The sequence below is a fragment of the Nelumbo nucifera genome, chromosome 2 (assembly GCF_055504915.1).
Source record: "Nelumbo nucifera cultivar China Antique chromosome 2, China Antique-T2T, whole genome shotgun sequence".
Taxonomy (NCBI): Eukaryota; Viridiplantae; Streptophyta; class Magnoliopsida; order Proteales; family Nelumbonaceae; genus Nelumbo; species Nelumbo nucifera.
Window position 1 is genome coordinate 27,415,237 of NC_142650.1, and position 21,131 is coordinate 27,436,367.

General features: G+C 39.2%; 1 protein-coding gene across 6 annotated transcripts in view; it reads left to right on the plus strand.

Moving 5' to 3' along the window:
- LOC104586164 (uncharacterized) overlaps positions 1–21,131 on the plus strand; it is a 196,209-nt gene that overhangs the window by 78,299 nt on the left and 96,779 nt on the right. For all 6 annotated transcript variants that reach the window (XR_016082976.1, XR_016082974.1, XR_016082975.1 and 3 more), the window contains exons 7-8: positions 17,217–17,373; positions 17,476–17,584. Coding sequence is in view for 3 of the 6 variants with exons in the window: in XM_088899101.1 (XP_088755227.1) it covers positions 17,217–17,373; positions 17,476–17,584 (266 nt within the window). In the remaining 3 variants the exon portion in view is untranslated. The remainder of the gene's footprint in view (positions 1–17,216; positions 17,374–17,475; positions 17,585–21,131) is intronic.

The following is a 21,131-nucleotide window of genomic DNA, read 5'->3' on the forward strand; positions in this document are numbered from 1 at the left end:
GAGACCTGAGTATGAAATAATCAGGTCAAATATTTTGAGTAGAGGAACTCTTCCAAACTTAGACTCAGTGATGGGAAAGTTGTTGAGGGAAGAAACTAGACTCCTAACTGCTACAAACATAGAAGGGAAACATCTTGATTTAGGGACTGATACTGTTTTTCTTACACGAGGGAACAAGAAATCTAGTGGAAAAGGCCCTTCTAAAACTCAATGCTATGAATATTAGGGATATGGACATATAGCTTCTCATTGCAAAAAGAAGAATGTCTGCACCTTTTGCAAACAACACGAACATATCATTCTAGACTACCCAATTCGTTCACCCAAGGGTCCCATGAAGAAGAATCAGCCACGAGCTTATCAAGCATCTAAGGGACAAGTGTCTAATACCTCTATTGCTAAGGGAGAATCCTCTACTTCCATGAATAAGGAAGAGATTCAACAAATAGTATCCTCTGCCATCTCATCTACCTTTTTTTCTATCGGCCTATCTGGTGAGTAGGTTTCAAAGTATCGATACGATACACGTATGGCAGTATCGTATCGGTACTTAGAAACGCACAAAACTCTTTTTTTTAGTTTTTTTTCAAATTTTGGTTTTTTGGGAAGATAAAAATAGGTTTTTTTATTAAAAAAAGTTGGGGTTCCGAAACACCTGTTACAGGTGTTTCAGAGCGTATCTTTTTCAAAAGATACGATATGATACGCCCGATACGGGGCATATCGTATCAATACTTTAAACCATGTTGGTGAATTCTTCGGTTATTGTCCTTCTCCCTCTCACATTTGGATAATTGATTCTAGTGCTACAAATCGTATGACTGGGGCCTATCCTAAACCTTCAAACATACTGTCTGAGACCAACCATAGACATATATGTCACTGCTAATGGTGAGAAACTTGACATCATTGGGAGTGATGATTTGTGCATCAAACTTTCCCCTTTAAACTCCTTGTCCCTTGCTAAAACTTTCCTAGTTCCTAAACTTACTACTAACCTTATTGTAGTTGGTCAACTAGTTGATGAAGGTCACATTCTAACCTTTTCCTCTAATGGTTGCTTGATTCAGGACCAGTTCACTGGGAAGGTGAAAGGGAAGGGGCGTAGGATGGACCGCTTGTTTTCTCTAGAGTTTGAGAAATCACAATCGACATCATCCTCTGCTTATTTGAGCTCTTCTACATTGAGTCCTATTTTGTGTCAAAGAAACTATGTTTGGGACTTGTGGCACAAACGTTTGGGTCACCCAAATTCTGAAAAGCTTAAATATTTATTTTAAGTTTGGTTTTATTAAAACTAATTCCATCTATGAAATCCTTTGATACATCTTGTGTTTGTTGTTGTTTAAGAGTCGTATTTTACCATTCACTTGTCAAGTTGAACATGCTACTTCACCTTTTGAAATTATTCGTAGTGATGTTTGGACTTCACCTGTTGTTTCTCGAAAGGGATACAAGTATTTTGTGTTATTTATCGATGATTGTACCAGATACACTTAGATCCACTTTCTCAAACACAAATCAGAAGTTTTTCCAACCTTTCGGTTATTTCATAACATGGTTCGAGTTCGGTTTCAAGCGAATGTGCAGACCTTATGCTTAGGCTCAGGGGGAGAATACAGTGACAGAGAATTTCTGGTTTATCTAAAACATCATGGCGTACAAGTCCAACAATGTTGTCTAGAAACTCCTTAGCAAAATGGTGTGGCAAAAAGAAAGAATGGCCACATTCTCAGTGTTGTAAGGACTCTCTTACAAGAGCCACATGCGCCTCCCACATTCTGGGTAGAGGCCGCTAGCATGGTAGTGCATCTGATCAATTATATCCCATCTTTTGTTCTTGCTAACATATTTCCTCATCAGAAGATGTTTGGATCTCCCCCAGATCTTTCCCATCTTCATGTCTTTGGGTGTCTATGCTTTGTTCATCTTCCCCCTCGTGAACGTTCAAAGCTTTCAGTTCAATCTATCATGTGTGCTTTTATGGGATATAATCCTAACCACAATGGATTCCTTTGTTATGATCCCTCGGCACGTCGTATTTGTATTTCTCAAAATGTGCTTTTTCTTGAGCATATCTCTTTTTTTTTCAGGAATTGCCAAGTTATCTACGCCCTCTGTTTCAGTTTTGCATGATTTCGAATCATAGGATACTTCGTCATCCACTACTGAGAAGGATCTTCTCGTCTTCTCTCGCAAGTGGGTTCGTGGTCCAGCTCCACGCCTACGACCCCTCTTCTTCTTGGACCGGATCCTTCACGCATCACAAACAACCCTTAAGTAAAGTAACACTCCAGTTTCAGATTCCTCAGTTGTTTTGTCCTCTATAGATATTCCTCGTTCTAACCAGTAGGCCAGTAGCATCCCTCAGTGGTGAGATTCCATGGATGTAGATATTCAAGCTTTGCATGAGAATAGAATGACACCTGTGACCTTGTTTCAACACCTTCAGATGACTCTATTATTGGGAGCAAATGGGTCTATTCCATCAAACTGAAATCTGATGGGTCTCTGGACGGTTACAAAGCTAGGCTTGTGGCATAGGGTTACATGCAAGAGTATGTCATTGACTATGAGGAGACATTTGCTCCAGTGGCCAAGATTACTACAATCCATGGGCATCTAAAGGAAACAATTTATATGAAACCTCCTCCTAGTTATTGTAGTGATCCCTCCCTCATCTTTCGGCTAAAGAAATCCCTCTACAGGCTAAAGAAAGCCCCTCAAGCTTGGTTTAAAAAATTAAGAGATGTTGTGCAAGCCAGGTATAGCCAAAGTGCGTTAGACTACTCTCTCTTTGTTCGAGAAAGACCCCAAGGCCTTATCATTCTCTTACTATATGTGGATGGCATATTGTTGACTGGAGATGATATAGAAGGAATTCAAGACCTCAGGTCTCTTCTCCATAGTTCCTTTAACATCAAAGATCTTGGCTCTCTTAACTATTTATTGGGACTTAAAGTTCAACAGAGCTCCCAGGGTTATTTTGTTTGCCAACACAAGTATGCCTCTGATCTTGTTAAGTTGGTCAATCTTACTGATGATAAATGAGTTGATACTCCCTTGGAGCTGAATGTCAAATTATCCAAATCAGAAGGCTCCCTACTTCCTAATGCTTCCCTCTATCGGCAACTTGTAGGGTCTCTCATCTATCTTACCATGACTCCTCTTGACATCTCACATGCAGTTCAGGTCGTTAGTCAGTTTGTCTCTGCCCCTCGTCAACCTCATTTAACCGCAGTGCATCAAATCATCCGCTATGTTCGGGGCTCTTTATCATAGGGTCTTTTCTTCTCCTCGTCTTATGCAGATTGGGCTAGATGCCCCGACACACACCGCTCCACTCACGGGTGGTGTGTCTTCATGGGCGACTCTCTAATATCATGGAAATGCAAGAAACAACAAACTATTTCCAAGTCCTCTATGGAAGCAAAGTATAGGGCAATGCCACCCGTTTGTAGTGAAGTCATTTGGCTTCAATCTTTATTTCAGGAGTTGGGTCATTCCTCTCCTACACCCATTCCTCTGTATGCGGACTACACTAGTGCTATTAAGATTGCCTCTAATCCTATCTTTCATGAAAGGACAAAGCATATTGAGGTGGACTGCCAGCGACATGTTTCTTGCAAACTCTATTTCTCTCCCTCATGTTGCCTCTGATATGCAAGTTTTTTACATCTTCACAAAGGCCATGACGAGGTCTAGACACTTATTTATAGTAAGCAAACTGATGCTCATGCCTTTGCATCAGTTTGACAAGGAGTGTGAAGAAACTCTCTGATGTACCATATTATTGTAGTTCCTATTGTATTTTATCTCTTATTTTCTCTTCAGCCCTGCAAGGGCCTCTCTGTAAATTCTCTAATATCTGTTTCCCTACAAGGGCATCTCTATAAATTCTCTAATTTCATTATTTATATAAAGGACCCATGGGGTAGGGTCAAAGAATCCATTTTCTTCACCCCCAGAATTCTGTATTCTTCTCTGGGTTGGCTGACAAGGAAGTGTATTCCTTAGTTCAATAGCCATGAATCCTCCAAATGGGGAGCATGTCTCCTCCCTAGTGATAGAGACCATGTCTTCCTTTCCAATACCCAAAGCAATGGAGTCATCACTTGTAGCACCATCATCTTCTCTAATTGCAACAATATTGGCCCAAGTAAAATTAACCATGTGTCTCTCTCATCCACCATAACTACACTTCCACATTACACCATGACCACCAGTACCATGGCCTCTGATGTTCCCATCTCTACCACCACCTCGACTTCCTCTCACTCCATGACCATCTCCTCTGGAATTAGCACCCCCTACCATGAATTCTACCTCTACCACCTCTGGTTGCAACTAATGCAAACTCCTCTAAAACAAGTGAACTATCTGATAATGGGCTATTAACTCTCCTGACTTTGGAAAAGACCTTTGATAGTGTGGGTATATTAGCTGCCCAAAATTTGTCCACATGCTGGCTCAAACTCTAACCTTAGTCCTGGTGTGAGACCTAATTTGTAGTGTTCGGCCTTAGTAGTCAACTACCATTAATATACTGTTCTTAGTAGTTGACTATTAACAATATACTGTTCCTAGATTTCCTAGTAGTCAACTACTAGGACACTATTGTAATTTTCTCTTTTATTTTGATTACCCTAATATATAATAGAATGGCTAGTGCAACCAACACACTTTTGAGCCTTTCTCACATTGTTTCTCTCTCTTTTGGAAAACATGGTATCAGAGCTTTGATACTTTTTCCTCCTGGGTCGAACTTAAAACAACAATTGTTCTCCTTCCTCTTCCTCTTCCTCTTCCTTTTCTTCCTGGGTTGTTTAAAAACCCTAGTGCTGGTGGTGGTTTTTTGAGCTCTCTTTGAGGTTTTTTACCTTGGGAGAATACCCAGGGAGACCCAGAATAGGTTCGGGTATGCTATACTAAAGCAAAGATAGAGCTGGAGTAGTCTATGGACTACTAGAGTGACCTATAGAAGACAGGTCAAGCTTGTGGACTACAAGAAGGTGTAGTTCAAGAAGGATTTTTTTTTAGTTCAAATGAGTGGAAGACTAGGGTTTCAGCATAAAGACTGTTGAACTGAAGCTAAAAGGTAGCTATTTGTGTTCCTGTGCAAGTTACAGCAGAACTGAAGTTATTACAGCTGAGTTTTGGAAGGTCAAATGTCACCCTCAAACTCAAGTGAAGTAACCTCAAAGGAAAACAGACCAAGTGAGGGTTTTTTGAACATGGAAAACCCTAGTTTCCCCAGTCTACAGATTACTAATGTGAAGTTGGACGAGTATAACTTTAAAGAGTAGTCTATCTCTGCAAAACTTCATATTACAAGTAGAGGTTTGTTGGGATACATCAATGGACTGGTCAAGAAGCCGAAGATGGAAGACCCTACCTATGGGAGTTGGACTGAGAAAAATGCCCTTGTTATGACATGGCTGTTGTCTTCCATGACTCCAAAGATTGCTAGGACAGTTCAGAACTATCCTACACCATCTCATCCTTGACTGGAAAAACCTGAAGATAAGGAAATGCATGAGAAACAAATTGAAGAGGTTAGACTCTTCATATGATGGCATTCGATCTCAGATTTAGAGGAGAGATGAACTCCCTATCTTACAACATGTTTTATACCTAATCAAAAATGAGGAAATTAGAAGGAAAGAGATGAATGTTGAGGCTTCCACACAACAGATGGAACACTCAACTCTTGCTTCAGCTACCCAAAGGAGTGGAAAAGGGGAGACAAGAAAAATCTTTAGTGTTCGCACTGTGGTGGAGAGAAATACACCAAAGATACATGCTGGATTTTGCACCCCCATCTAAAACCAACAGCTTTATGGAAGGATAGGAAGCCAAGCAAAGGTCCAGGAGCTCATGGACATATAGCAAGTTCAAATATGGTGGATGGAATGAATAAAACCAGAACTACTAGTGTTTCTTCTGGTACAAGACAGACCACTACTCCAAATAGCTTTCCTGAGTTCACATCTAAAGAGGTGGACATTCTCAATCGGGCTATGGCTCGATTGAAACAGTCCTCTATTGCGTCCTCTTCTTTTGCTAAGACAGGTATTACTTCTGCACTTAGTGCTATAGAGTCTTGTTTCTCAAACTCTTGGGCTATTGATTCAGGAGCTTCCTGAACACATGACCAACAACTCGTCCTTATTTTTCATCTTATCATTTGGTTCCTAGACAAGATAAAGTAAGGGTAGTTGATGGCTCTTTATCTCTTCTTCATGGGAAAGGGGATATCCAACTCAGAAACTCTTTCTCTTAAGTCTGCTCTACATGTTACTAATTTCATTGCCAACTTCTAGTTTCTAGAATAACAAAAACTTCGGATTTTGTTGTAACATTCTTTCCCACCCATTGTGTTTTCCAGGACCAGAGGACAAAGCAAACAATTAGGAGTGGTTGTTAGTCTAGAGGTCTCTACTATCTCAATGAAGACATCAGTTCAATTCTTAAGGCAGTGCCTAGTAATATCAATGAATACAAGGAGTCTAGTACTTAGGTTTATATCTCGCATTCCAAATTGGGTCATTTGTCTTTCTCAGTGTTGAGAGTCTGGTTTCCAAAGTTGTTTGAGAAGGTGTTCTTTGAAAGTCTTTTTTTGTGATGTGTGTCAAATGTCTAAACATTGTAGAACAAATTATCCAAGTTCTAGTAATGAAGTTAATGCTCCTTTTGATTTAATTCATTCTGATGTTTGGGGTCCTTCACCCATTATTTCCATGGACGGCTATTGGTTTTTCATTAGTTTTATTGATCACTTTACAAGATGCCCTTGGATCGCTTTCATTAGTTTTATTGATCGCAACTTGGAATGAAGGCTAAACAGTTCCGTTCAGATAATGCAACTAAATATTTCAAGATTTCTCTAAATGTGTTCTTCAAAGATGAAGGGACCTTACATCAGTCATTATGTACTTGCACGCCAAAGAAGTTTTGGTCTCATGCTTTTCTAATAGCTTCTTATCTCATCAACCAAATGCCATCCAAGGTTTTGGGGATGAGAACCCCTTTTTCTATCCTATGTCCAGAGCAATTTGTGTTCTCTTTGCCTCCTAAGGTTTCTGTTTGTGTATGTTTTGTTCATGCTAATGATCCTAAATAGACAAAGTTGGATCCAAAGGCAATCCATGGGGTGTTCTTGGGTTACTCTCCTACATAAAAAGGATATAAATGCCTTTTCTATCCTATGTCCAAAGCAAGCTGTATTCTTTTTGCCTCCTAAGTTTTTTGGTTGTGTATGTTTTATTCATGCTAATGATCCTAAACGGACAAAGTTGGATCAAGGCATTTATGGGTTATTCTCCTACACAAAAAGGATATAAATGCCTTGATCCAGCTACGAGAAGGAAGCTCATCACCAAGGATGTCACCTTTTGTGAATCACAATTCTTCTTTGAGCCTCCCTAGAATCCTCTTCAAGGGGAGACTAGTGGAGTGGAAGAGACTTCCTCATAGGCTAACCCTTTTGTCTCAACTCCTACTTCTACTTCTTCCTCAGACCCTCCTCGTGTTGAACCTTCTTCCTCTTATCCGTTAGAGACTACAAGTGATGAAAACCCTCCTCGCGATACTACTCCTTGTCTTGAGGCAACTGGTCCTGACCTTAATGATGACCTTGATGATGAAAGGCAACTAAGTGTTTATCGGAGGAAGAAAAAGATAGACCTACTAGTGAATAACTACGACCAACCGGGAACTTCAGATTCTAGCCCAAGGTATTGTTCCTCCCATTACTTCTATAGAGAGACTAGGCCGAATGGGCCCTAGCCCATTAGTGTCTTTCTTATTAGTTCTTTCTTGTTATGTTTTCTTATTGGGCCTTTTCTTTATGGGACTTAAGTATAGTGCTGATGTGGATGCCTACTTAAGGACAATCTTGTAAATTATGTAACTTAAGTATGTTTATTAAAAGATTAGTGGGGGAAAGAGGAGATTATCGAACTCTTCCTTTCTTTCTACTTTCTTCTCCAACCTTCCTTCTTCTTTTTGTTGTCTTCTTCTTCTTCCTTACTTTCTTTTGCTTTAATCAAAAATATTCTGCTAACTTTATTGGTTTGAATCACATCTTGGTATCAGAGCAGGTCTCCCATTCGTTTTTCCCTTTTTTTTCTTTTTTTTCCCATACACTTTTTTTCTAATCAAAAGGTGTATGGAGAGATAAATTGCTGATTATTCAGAGATCTTGTTTGCCTACTTGGTAGAGGGTTTGGAGAGTCAAAATTTGGCCGAAGATTTCCAAGAAAGTGGGACTGCAGATTTTTTTCCCCAAACCCTAGCTGACTAGAGAATTTCCAGTTGCGGGTTGAAGAGGCTGTTTGGGTGTGGTGCTCAAGGCTTGGAGGGTTCCTTTTTATCTCCAAAAGTGGGCAGATGCAATTGGAAGTGGTTTGGATAGCTTTGGTTTGAGTGGCTACCTCTTCTCTCTTTCTCCCCGGAGGCCAAGTACGGTGAAACCCTAGTTTTGGGACTTTTGAGTGATTGGATGACCTTAGTTAGGTCTATAAAGGTTGAAAACATTGTTTTTTTTATTTTCATTTGATTGATGGAGCAATCTCGAAGTGAGGCAAAGCAGATCCTGGTGTCGGGGGTTGGTCCCATAGATTCCATTCTGAGAGGAGTGGCTACAATTAAACTTGAAGGAACAAATTACCTTGCTTGGGCACAATCTATTAAGATCCATGTCTGTAGTAGAGGTAAACTAGGATTTCTAACGGGTAATAAGGTGATGTCAGATGAGACTGATCCTATATATGAGAGTGGATGCAGGATAACTACACAGTTATTTGGTGGTTGGTAAACTCTATGCAGCCCCACATAAGCCAGCACTATCTATGGATGATTTCAGCCAAGGAGATTTGGGATAGTGTGACAAAGACATACTCTCAAAAATTAAATGTTGCAAGGGCCTACAAACTGAAGAATGATGTGAAAATTTTAAAACAAGGGGAGAAGAGTGTGTCTGTCTAATATTCGATGTTGAAGTCACTATGGCAGGAAATAGATGTTATGGAAGCATTTTTATGGGAAAGCACCAAAGATGCAGAAACTTTCAGGAAATTTGTGGAAAGAAACAGGGTGTTTGAGTTCCTTACAGGACTCAATCCTGAATTTGATATTAGAAGGCAAAATATCCTAGCCAAGGATGAAGTGTCACTTGCTCAGGCATACTCTATGGTGAGCAGTGAAGAGAGCAGGTGAAAGGTACAGCTACAGGCCCCACCTCCTCCAAAACATTTTGCACATGCTGGAATAAAACCAAAGGGGCTAAATGAAAAAAAGGAGGTGATATGTGAATACTGCAAGAAGCCGAAACATACTAAGGATTCTTGTTGGAAGCTTCATCCAGATCTTCTTCCTGAGAGGTTTCGGAACAACAACAACTTTAAGAAGGGTGGTCAGTCTGGAAAGCCCAAGAATGCAAATGTTGCTACAGTATTTGAATGTGAAGAAAAATCTATGTTGTGGAACAGCTGGCAGCAGTGAAGGCAGAATTTAAGAGATATGGGAAGTTGATAAACCACTTGGAGTCTACTATTGCATCTTCCTCCTCAAGCACCCCCTCTAGATCTGCTTTTTCCCATTCAGGTATTCGTGCTTCTGCAAATCATGCTACAACCTCATGTAATCATAGAATTCCTTGGATCATAGATTCTGGTGCATCAGACCATATGACTAGCATACCCAACCTTTTTTGTTCATACTATCTCCTCTCGGGTGGAGAGAAGATTTCTCTTGTCGATGGGTCTCTTGTTCCCATCTCTAGCAAGGGGAATATTAAATCCTCTGACTCACTTGTATTATCCTCTGTCCTTCAGGTTCCCAAACTTAGCACTAACCTTTTATTTGTTAGTAGTTTAACAAAATCAATGAACTACAGCATAACCTTCTTTCCTACTTATTGTGTTTTTCAGGACCTGAAGTCTCAGAGAACGATTGGGAGTGGCCATGAGGAAAATGGGATATACTTGTTGGATGTCTCCGATCAAAGTCCTGGATTACCTAGTGGAGTAGATTTGGAGTCTGTTTTATCAGAGTCAATTAATAGAATCATGATATGTCATTTCAGATTTGGCCATTTGTCTTTTTCATCTTTAAGTCATTTGTTTCTAGAAATGTTTAAGGGAATATCCCTATCAAGTCTTCATTGTGAGTCATGTGAATTTGCAAAACATTGTAGACAATCTTTTTCAGTGAGTAATAAAAGCTTTTTTTATCCTTTCCATATTGTGCACTCTGATGTGTGGGGGCCATATCATTTACCTATTATGGGGGGTTACAGATATTTAATTCTTTTCATTGATGATTTCTCTCATTACACCTGGATTTATCTTATGGAATCTCGGGATGAAGTACCAAATATTGTACGAAAATTTCGTGAACTTATACTTACCCAGTTTAACATTCGGATCAAAATATTCCGATCTGATAATGCAAAGGAATATTTTGAGAAGAGTCTTTCCTCCTATTTTAATACCTTCGGAGTTATTCATCAGAGTTCCTGTTCCGACACTCCTCAACAAAATGGAGTGGCAGAAAGGAAGAATAGACATGGTTGAGGTTGCGAGGAGCCTCCTTTTTGCTTCCCATGTTCCTGTTAAGTTTTGGGGTGATGTTGTCCTTACAGCTACATACTTGATAAACCGAATGCCTTCTCGGGTTCTGGGGTTTAAAACTCCCTTTAGATTGCTTTTCCCAAATGAGGATATCTTCTCTCTTCCTCTCAGGGTGTTTGGGTGCACTTGCTATGTTCATGTTCACAGTCATCAAAGACATAAGTTTGAGCCTAAAGCACACAAGTGTGCCTTTTTGGGATATGCCTCCACATAGAAGGGGTGCTACTGTTTTGATCCGGTTCGTGGCACTCGCTTTGTTTCTAGAGATGTCACATTTGCAAAGTTTGTTCCTTTTTTTGGTACTTCTCTTGAGGGTGAGCATTCAAAGGAGTTATTTTCATTGTGACCATCTGTTCCTCTTCCAATTCCCATTGAATCTTCTATAGAGTCTCCTCTAGTCGAGTCATCTATCCCTGCTCCCCCTCCTCCTCCTACTCATCCCCCTACTTTTCCTTCCCATCCTATTATCTAGAGGTGGTACCAAAGACAAAGACTCAGAGACATGCAAGTTGTTTCCACACCTTCAGATGTGCCTCTTGCTCCTTCCATCACTACTGAGGTAACAGGTCAACCCTCTTCTACCCCTTCAGATACCTCCCCTAACCTTGATCTCCCTATTGCCCTTTGCAAAGGCAAAAGGAAATGTACAGCTCATTGCATTTCCAAACACCTGTCCTACAGCCTTCTTTCCCCTTCCTACTATACCTTCCTTTCCTTTGTTTCCACACATGTGACTCCTAGATCTGTCTCAGACGCCTTGTCCAAACCAGAACAGAGGAATGCTATGATGACTGAACTAGATGCTTTGCATAAGAACAATACCTGGGAAATTATGGATTTGTCTGAGGGAAAGGAACCGGTTGGCTGCAAGTGGGTGTTCACTATTAAGTATCATTCTGATGGTACTGTTGAGAGATATAAGGCCCATTTGGTTGCTAAAGGATATACTCAGATGTATGGTATTAACTACTTAGAAACTTTTGCCCTAGTAGCCAATATGACTTCAGTTCAAGTTTTGCTATCTTTAGCTATTGTTTTTGATTGGCCTCTTCATTAGTCTGATGTAAAGAATACTTTTTTGAATGGGGACCTACATGAAGAGGTCTATAATGTCTTTACCTCCAGGGGTGTATGGGAAGGAAATGCAAGGAAAGGTCTGTAAACTAAAAAAGTCTCTTTATGGCCTTAAGCAATCTCCTAAATCCTAGTTTGACAGATTTCGGGCTACTCTTATTGCTTTTGGGTACACACAGACTCAGTCGGATCATACTTTGTTTGTTAAGAAGAGAGATTCCTTAGTGACCCTTCTGATTGTCTATGTTGATGATATTGTGGTTACTGGTAATGATACTCAGGAAGTTGTTCATCTCAAAAGCTTTCTTAACACTGAGTTTGAAATTAAAGACTTGGGAGAACTTAGATATTTCTTGGGAATTGAAGTTTCCAGATTTAAGGATGGTATCTTCATTTCTCAACGGAAGTATGTTCTTGATCTCCTTGCAGAGACTAGCAAACTGGGGGCTCGACCTACTTCTACTCCTATAGACCTAAATCATAAGTTGTCAGCTACTGAAGGTGAACTGTTGCCTGATAAGGGAGTGTTCCAAAGACTGGTCGGGAAGTTATTATACCTTTGCATGACTCGACCAGATATTTCCTATGCAGTTAGTGTAATCAACCAGTTTATGCATTCTCCCAGAGATACACATTTAGCAGCTACTGAGAGAGTTTTGTGTTATCTAAAAGGGACTCCAGGGAAAGGTATCTTGTTTGCTATGCATGGACACATGAAGTTGGAAGCATATACTGATGTTGACTGGGCCGGATGTATTGATGATAGGAGGTCCACTTCAGGTTACTATGCTACAGTGGCAGGGAACATTGTATCATGGAGGAGTAAGAAGCAGTCTATAGTGACAAGATCCTCAGCTAAAGCAGAGTACAGGGCAATGGCACATGGAGTTTCTGGACTTTTGTGGTTGAGATCACTTTTAGATGAATTGGGTATAGGCTGTGAGAAGCCAATGATGTTATATTATAACAACCAGGCCACTATCAACATTGCACATAATCCTATTCAACATGAAAGAACTAAGCACATTGAAGTTGACGGGCATTTTATACGAGAGAGAGTTGCCTTGGGAGAAGTCTGTCTACCATTTGTTGCTTCTGAAGAACAGTTGGCTGATGTTTTGACAAAAGGTGTTCCTAAAGGAAAGCAGGTTCACTATATAAGCAAGCTAGGCATGATGGATATCTATGCTTAGCTTGAGGGGGAGTGTAGAGAGACTGGGTCGAATGGGCCCTAGCCCATTAGTGTCTTTCTTGTTATGTTTTCTTATTGGGCCTTTTCTTTATGGGCCTTTAGCTCTAGTTTATGTTTTCTAAGTATAATGCTGATGTGGACTCCTACTTAAGTGCAATCTTGTAAATTATGTAACTTAAGTAAGTTCATTAAAAGATTAGTGGGGGAAAGAGGAGATTATCGAACTCTTCCTTTCTTTCTCCTTTCTTCTTCAATCTTCCTTTTTCTTGATGTCTTCTTCTTCTTCCTTACTTTCTTTTGCTTTATCTAAAATACTCTGCTAATTTTATTGGTTTGAATCACATCTACTTCCTCTAATCCTGATTTATATCTTCCTATTGCCTTGCGAAAACTAGTTCATTCATGCACTCTTCGTCCTATTAATAGATTTGTTTCATATTCTCCCTTGTCTCCTATCTATTACTTTGAGGCTAATGTTGATCCCAAATGGAGGGAATCTATGGATGAGGAAATGAAAGCCCTGTAGAAAGCTAACTCTTGGGAGCTAGTGGATCTAGTGGATAGGAAAAACACTATAGGGTGCAAGTGGGTATATACAATCAAACACAAGGCTGATGGTTCTATCGAGAGGTATAAAGCCAAATTAGTTGCAAAAGGATTCACCCAAAAGGAAGGGATTGATTATAAGGAGACCTTTGCTCCAGTTGCAAAATTGAATGCTATATAGGTGTTACTCTCTCATGCAACAATTTTTTCTTGGGAACTACATCAATTAAATGTTAAGAATGCTTTCTTAAACAAAGATCTACAAGAAGAAGTATACATGGACCCTCCTCCAGGGTTTGACATGAAAGGAAAGATATGCAGGCCAAGGAGGACCTTATATGGCCTCAAACTCCATGGTCTTGGTTTGAAAGATTATGCAAAGCAATGAAGGCTGTTGGGTACAAGCCGAGCAGTGTTGATCACATGTTGTTCTATAAAAGAAATGAAGGAAAACTAACAGTATTGACAGTTTATGTTGATGACATGGTTGTTACATGAGATTATTCGAATGAAATTCGAAAGTTGAAAGTCTTCTTAGCCTTAGAGTTTGAAATCAAGGACCTGGGACCTCTGAAATATTTCTTGGGAATAGAGGTGGCTAGATATAGAGAAGGAATATACATCTTCCAAAGGAAGTATGCATTAGACCTTCTAAAAGAGATAGAGAAGCTAGGAGCTAAACCAGCAGACACTCCTATAGAGCAAAATCATGGGTTACATGAAGATGATGGAGAATTGTATCCTGACAAAGAGAGATATCAGAAATTAGTTGGACAATTGCTTTACTTATCCCTCACAAGACCTGATATTGCATATGTAGTTCATGTGATCAGCCAATTTATGCATGCTCCACGAGTTTCACATATGAGGGTAGTAGAAAGGATCTTGAGATACTTGAAGACATGTCCTGGGAAGGGAGTATTGTTTAAGATATGTAACAAAATAGAGGTGAAAACCTACACTGATGCCGATTGTTGCAAGATCAAGTGTCAAGGCTGAATACAGGGCTATGGCCCATGGAGTTGCTGAACTACTTTGGCTTCAGATTCTTCTAAAGGAGTTGGGGATAAAAGTAACTGGACCTCTAAATCTGTATTGTGATAATGAGGCTGCAACCAACATTGCTAACAACCCAGTCCAGCATGATAGAACAAAACATATTGAGATTGATAGACACTTTGTGCAAGAAAGAATTGTTTCTAGGGACCTCTGCATTCCTTACATGCCATCTACAAGACAACTAGCTGATGTTCTTACCAATGGGCTCACCAAGACAAGATTTATGGAACTATTATGTAAGTTGGGCATGAATGATATCTATGCACAGCTTGAAGGGAAGTGTTGTGAGACCTAGTTTGTAGTCTTGGGCCTTAGTAGTTGACTACTATCAATATATTGTTCTTAGTAGTTGACTACTATCAATATATTGTTCCTAGTATTCAACTATTAGGATACTTTTGTAATTTTATCTCTTTTATTTTGATTGCCTTAACATTTAGTAGAATGGTTGGCGCTGCTAGCACACTTTTGAGCTTTTCTCACATTGTTTCTCTCTCTTTTCTTCTCTTCTTTTTCTTTTCTTCTTCTTCTTCTTGGAGAACAAGTCCAAAAAGGAATCTAGCCACATTTAGTTGATCTCTTTGTTGTTGTACCTTGAGATCAGTTGATAGTGGTTGATATGAGTCCAACTCATTGCATGAACTCTTCAAACTAGCATAATAATCCTTCACACTCCTATCACCTTTCTGCAACTGAAAATACTCCTGATACAATTGATTAATCCTAGTCACATTATCTTGGTCAAAATATAACTGTTTTACATGCTCCAAATCTCTTTAGCAGTGTCAAAGAACATTAAATTCATGCTAATGTGTGGTTCCATACTTTTTTACAAACATGTCATAATCTGTGCATTCTCTTATATCCAATCATTATACCCAACAACTCCTGAATCTGGTTTATTCTCCTTGATATATTTCAATTTACCCCTAGCAGTCAGGTTTATCTCAACTGATTTTGCCCATGGTACATAATTTCTATCATTGGGCTTAACTAATATCATCTGAACAACCATGAAATCTGGACAAATCACCACATTTGACTTATTCTCACTACTAGAGGTTTCCATAACCTCAATAACAATGCTATATAATATTTAGCAATAAGAAATAAAAATCAACTCACTTTCAGACCAAAAAACCACCAAAAATTGATTACATACTAGTCTGAGAGCACTAATTGCATAGGTACAGACTATGAAAAAGCATAAGAAACACATTCTAGCTTCTAGCTGATTGCAACCACATGAATCACAGATAAAAACCTCACACTACAACACTATTTCCTCCCACCTTTCAATAGAAACAACAAAGAAATATAACGCTAACCTGCACCATTCACCATCAATCCCTCTTTGAATCGCCAATTACAGGGTGACCAGAAAACCACTGAAACCACCACAAACACTGCAACCTGAGTCATGGAAGCTTCCTTCCCTAGTGGGTGATCAGTCCTTTTTTGTTGCTTTTCCTTCCTTCAAATTATGGTGAGAGAAAAATCAAATCGATTTCGGCTGTGGCATCCTTACCAGTTCAGGTCAATCAAATAAGCTATGATACCATGTGATCAGACCTGAAATAAAATAAACAAAAATGAAAACAATCCTAACAACAGTCCAGATATAGTTCAGACTGAAGTAGGAGAGGAGAAAAAGAGATGTTGAAGAACTAGGGCTGAAAGCCATTAGCGATCAAACTAACTGATCTCTAACTTCTGCCCTACTTTTGTTTTATTATATTGAAATTGAAATTATACCACTACCCCTGAAAAATAAGAGAAAATAAATAACAAAAGAAAACAAATAGAAAAGGACTAAAAGAACCCTATAACCAGCACTATAATTTAACATCTTGTAATACAATGAAATTTATTAAAAGGATCAAAAAGAACAAGGGAGATGACCAGAAGTCACCTGAAAGAAGAAAAAATAGCCCCCAACTCGAGAAACGACCCAACCCCACTCCTCAACAACCACAAACCAAAACACTAACCACAATAAGCCTCAAACCCCCAACAAACAATGGGAAAACAAATGACTCCACCAAAAGACCACCCAAAGGTGATCCTTGATTACTTTCACCCCAACAACAGGTTGAAAATGATCTCCTTTGCTTCTCTTGTTAGTTTTCTTTACTTTCGTCACGGTTGTATATTGCTGTACAAATTAAACAAAATGTTTCTGTTATTGATCAAAATAAAATGAAACTCTCACTGTTTCCAAAGGTTGGGATCATCTCATATTCTGAAATTTTAACTCTATCCTATCACTACTGAAAATTGATATGATATCTTGATGCTTTAATGAAAGCCTCATATTTCTTTGTAGGTAATATACATAACTATGCCTCTCCTACATTCCCTCATGTATGCTTTTGCCTGTACTTAATACAATAGAGGATTTCCTTTCTCCGAGACATAACCACAAGACAGAATAACAAGCAAACTTATGTAACCAATCAAAAAATGAAAAACACAGAGAAGTATGTATACCTGTATTTAAAAACATAAATGCCTGCATATGTACATCTGCATATATGAAAATAACTCTTACAAACATTTATGTATCTTATTTAATTCCAACATTTCATGCAAACCATTATTTTGATATCTTTGCTAGTTTCTTATCGTCATTCACAATTTTATCTGAATTTTGTTTTATGAGACTCAATGTACCTTCTGCAAAATTTATTATCCTTTGTGCCTCTTTGTAGCTTAGATCACTGGCTCTTCCATTCACCGTATTGGAGTGGACACTTCCAACAGTACCACGGCTTCATAAAGTGCCATCTAGGCAATCATCTTTTCCCTCTAAAGAACATATGATGGCCCCAGCTGCAGCATCTATATATGCATCTTGCACAGATTCCAGTGAGCCATTGTATTTGATGCGCTTAAGCTTTATTAAATTCACTAGCTTGTTTCAAGTTACTGCATCTCGGTTCGCTTAATCGTGGTGATTATTGTTTGCAGAAACAACTGATATATCTATTGACGACACATCTGAAAGTTTTTCATTTGCACTAGTAAATGGTGCACTGGGAGTTTTTGAGGTTCATGGGAGAAGGATCCGAGATTTCAGGTATATTTTTTCTCTTTATGTGAATGGGTTCATACAGAAAACCATCCAATCTTAACTTTTACTAATTATTTGTAGATTTTCCCTTAAAATGACCATGTAAATGTTCTGGTCCGGCTAGCATAAGGGAAACCTTCTTCAAATTGGATGAGAGCATGTTCTAGGTCTAGTAATCCCAAAAGTCAAGGTTTCGCCCTACACATAGGAGTGGATATAGTTAAACATGTTGAGAATTCTTGGGAAGGGTGTTTTTGGTCTTTTCCTTATCCATTTGAATTTGGGAACCTAATCAAGGGTTTTCTTGTAGTTTTCCTCAAAATATAAATATCAAGTTTGAGGGAGTGAACAGTAATACACATCTCCCATTTTCAAAAGTCTCTCTTCTTTCTTCTTCTTCTTCTCTTCCTCTCTCTACAAACCCTAGATTGACTACTTGGTACCAGAGCAAGTAGAGGCTCTTGGACAGATTCGTTTCTACTGATCTTCTCCCATAGGATGACCTGCTGACATCAGTCCACCGCCAGATGACGTCAACAGTCTGTATAGGTGACAGAAGCAGTCTATCAATCCTACCTGGTTTGGTTTGCCCTAATTTTAGAAGATTTTTTGTATTATTTTCGCATCTATTTGAAGCATCTGTTATTTTTTGTGGATTTTCTGGAGGAAATTTCCAGAAATTCCAGATCTGATGCTAAGCCTTGTCTGGCATGTTTAATGGAGTTTTCTGCTGCAAAACCTAGACCATTTGGGTCATTTTACATTTTGGGAATGACAGGAAGTGGTCCCATAATTTTCTAAGCCCTAAAGAATTTTTGGGAGATTTTCTTCTCCCTCTATATTGCTACCAACCTAGTTTTTTGGCCTCTTTGTGTCTCTTACCATGTGGTGACCTATTTTCTTGGGTCCTTTAGTATTGGTTGACCGTTGGGGGTCCTTTTGCTTAACAGGAGAGTGTTGGGTTCTAGTGTGCTCACAGGCAATACAGATATGTATAGTGGTATGTGAAGAAATAGTTGGTTAGCCATGAGTGTGGGGTTCCATACCCACACTCAGGCTCTAGTGTGTGTGGTTTCATACCCACACCTATTTGTTTCTAATTTCTTTTATTAGTAGTTTCTAATTTCTTTTTAGTAGTTTCTAATTTCTATTATTAGAAGTTTCTAATTTCTGTTAAATTGGGCTGGCTGGCCTTGTCTCTAATTTTTGTTTATTTCCTATTCTTGTAAGGATCCTAAAAGCTATAAATAAAGGAGTGTATGGGGCAGCAGATCATTCACCACTGAGCCCCTTCTTTCTTTTCTCCTCTCTTCACACTTTTTCTCTCTCTCTCTCTCTCTCTCTCTCTTTCTCTCTTTTCTTCTCTTCAAACCTGTAATACAGTAAACAGTTATTCTTTTTCTTCTTTCAAGTTGGTATCAGAGCCTTAGATCTAGGGTTTCTCATGTGGATTTAATTCAGCTGACCACATCAGAATTGTTTAGGACTGAAAGTTCAAAAAGATCCTTATTTCGGCTGATTCTTGGAGGTTGCAAGAAAGCTTTAACAGCTGTCCTAAGATTGGAGAGAGCTTCTTGTAATCAGGAAGAATCAGGCAGGAATTGAGTGATCAAGATCGATTCTTATTCAAGATTGGAGGTGCCGATCAGTTTTTTTCTTGGTTCTTTGATCAAGATTCAAGGTGCTGACAATAATCGATTGATCAAGTTTGAAGACTGAAGGTAGAAATCAGTTTTTTGGGCTTTTTTCTTCATTAAGTAAGTACCTTTTCTTGAGATTGATACTCAAAAGGACTTTGTTATTCATTCAGAGAGGTACGGATAGAAAATTTCAGGACTGATATCAATCCCAGGACAGTAGTTGATTGTTATCTAACTGCAAAATCATTGTCCTAGGTGGGTTGTTATCAGCCTTGAAATACAGTTTTTTCTTGTCAATTTAAAGCCTCTTCTTAACTTAGAATGGAGTGCAAGAAACCTAAACATACTAAGGACACCTGTTGAAAGTTGCACCCTCATCTAGTTCCAGCAAAGCTCAGAAATAAGAAAGGGAATGCCAATATGGATGTCAATACCGATAGTACCACTTCATCAGGCACAAGGGACACTCCTCTAGATACCCAAGCTGCAGTCCGAGCTGCTCTAACTCAGCTAGAAAATGAATTTAGTAATTCAGATCAGCCTACATCAGCTCAACGGCCTACTTCAGCCCTTGCTCATACAAGTACAAGAGCTACTGCTTGTCATGCTTCTGTCCCAGGTAATACTAGACCTTCCTGGGTAATAGATTCAGGTGCTTCATATCATATGACCAGCATATCTACTCAATTTAGCACCTATTGTTTATCCTCTGGGAGAGACAAAGTTTTTATTGCTGATGACTCTCTTGTACTAATTTCTAGAAAGGGAGACATCAGATTATCAGATACCATCACCCTATCCTCAGCTTTGCATGTTCCCAAGCTTAGTGCTAACTTACTTTCAGTTAGTAGTATTACTAAAAAACAAAACTGTTCGTTAACTTTTTTCCCTGATCAGTGTATTTTTCAGGATCTGGAAACAAAAAAGGTGATTGGGATTGGCCGTGAGGATATGCCCTACTATCATAAGGATTTTCCTTAGGGGGAGAATAGTGAGGAAGGGATTTCAGTTCCAGCTCCAAGAGTTCCTTTACCTGTCCCGGTTACTGAGGGGGGGAGTTGCGAAGAAGGTTGTAAAAAATGCAGGGAGTTGAGGGTGTATCACAGAAAGTGGTGGAGGCAAGTTGATTCTCGTACTCAACAGCAATCCAGGCCAATTCCAACATCTTCTACAGCTCCAGATCCAAGCATTACTATTGCTCCCACAGTTGATTCCACTGTTACAGAGGTTCAGCCTTCACCGACAGATGACCTTGATCTTCCAATTGCTATTCATAAAGGGAAGCGCCGTTACACCTCATCCACTGCCCATTGCATCTCCAAGTTCCTTTCCTATAATTGTCTCTCAAAATCCTACAGATCTTACTTGGCATCTATTTCTTCTATTCCTATACCCAGAAAAGTGCAAGAAGCTCTTTTGGTACCTGAATGGAAGGAAGCAATGCAAGTAGAGATGGATTCTCTTGTCAAGAACAACACATGGGAACTATTTAACCAGCCTGATGGGAAGAAACCCGTTGGATACAGATGGGTGTTTACTGTGAAATATAATGTTGATGGAACTATAGAGAGGTATAAGGCCAGATTGGTTGGAAAGGGATTCACACAAACTTATGGCATAGACTATACAAAAACCTTTGCACCTGTTGCAAAAATGAACACTATCAGAGTTCTTATATCCATTGCTGCAAACTTTTCATGGTCACTAATTCAGTTGGATGTTAAGAATGCCTTCCTCAACGGAGACTTGCAAGAGGAAGTATAAATGGAATTACCCCCTGGTTTTTATAGTACAGAAGTAGGAAAGAAAGTTTTCCTTTTGAAGAAGGCCTTGTACGGGCTGAAACAATCCCCGAGAGCTTAGTTTGATAGGTTTAGACTGGCTTTGGACAAATTTGGATACATACAAGCTCA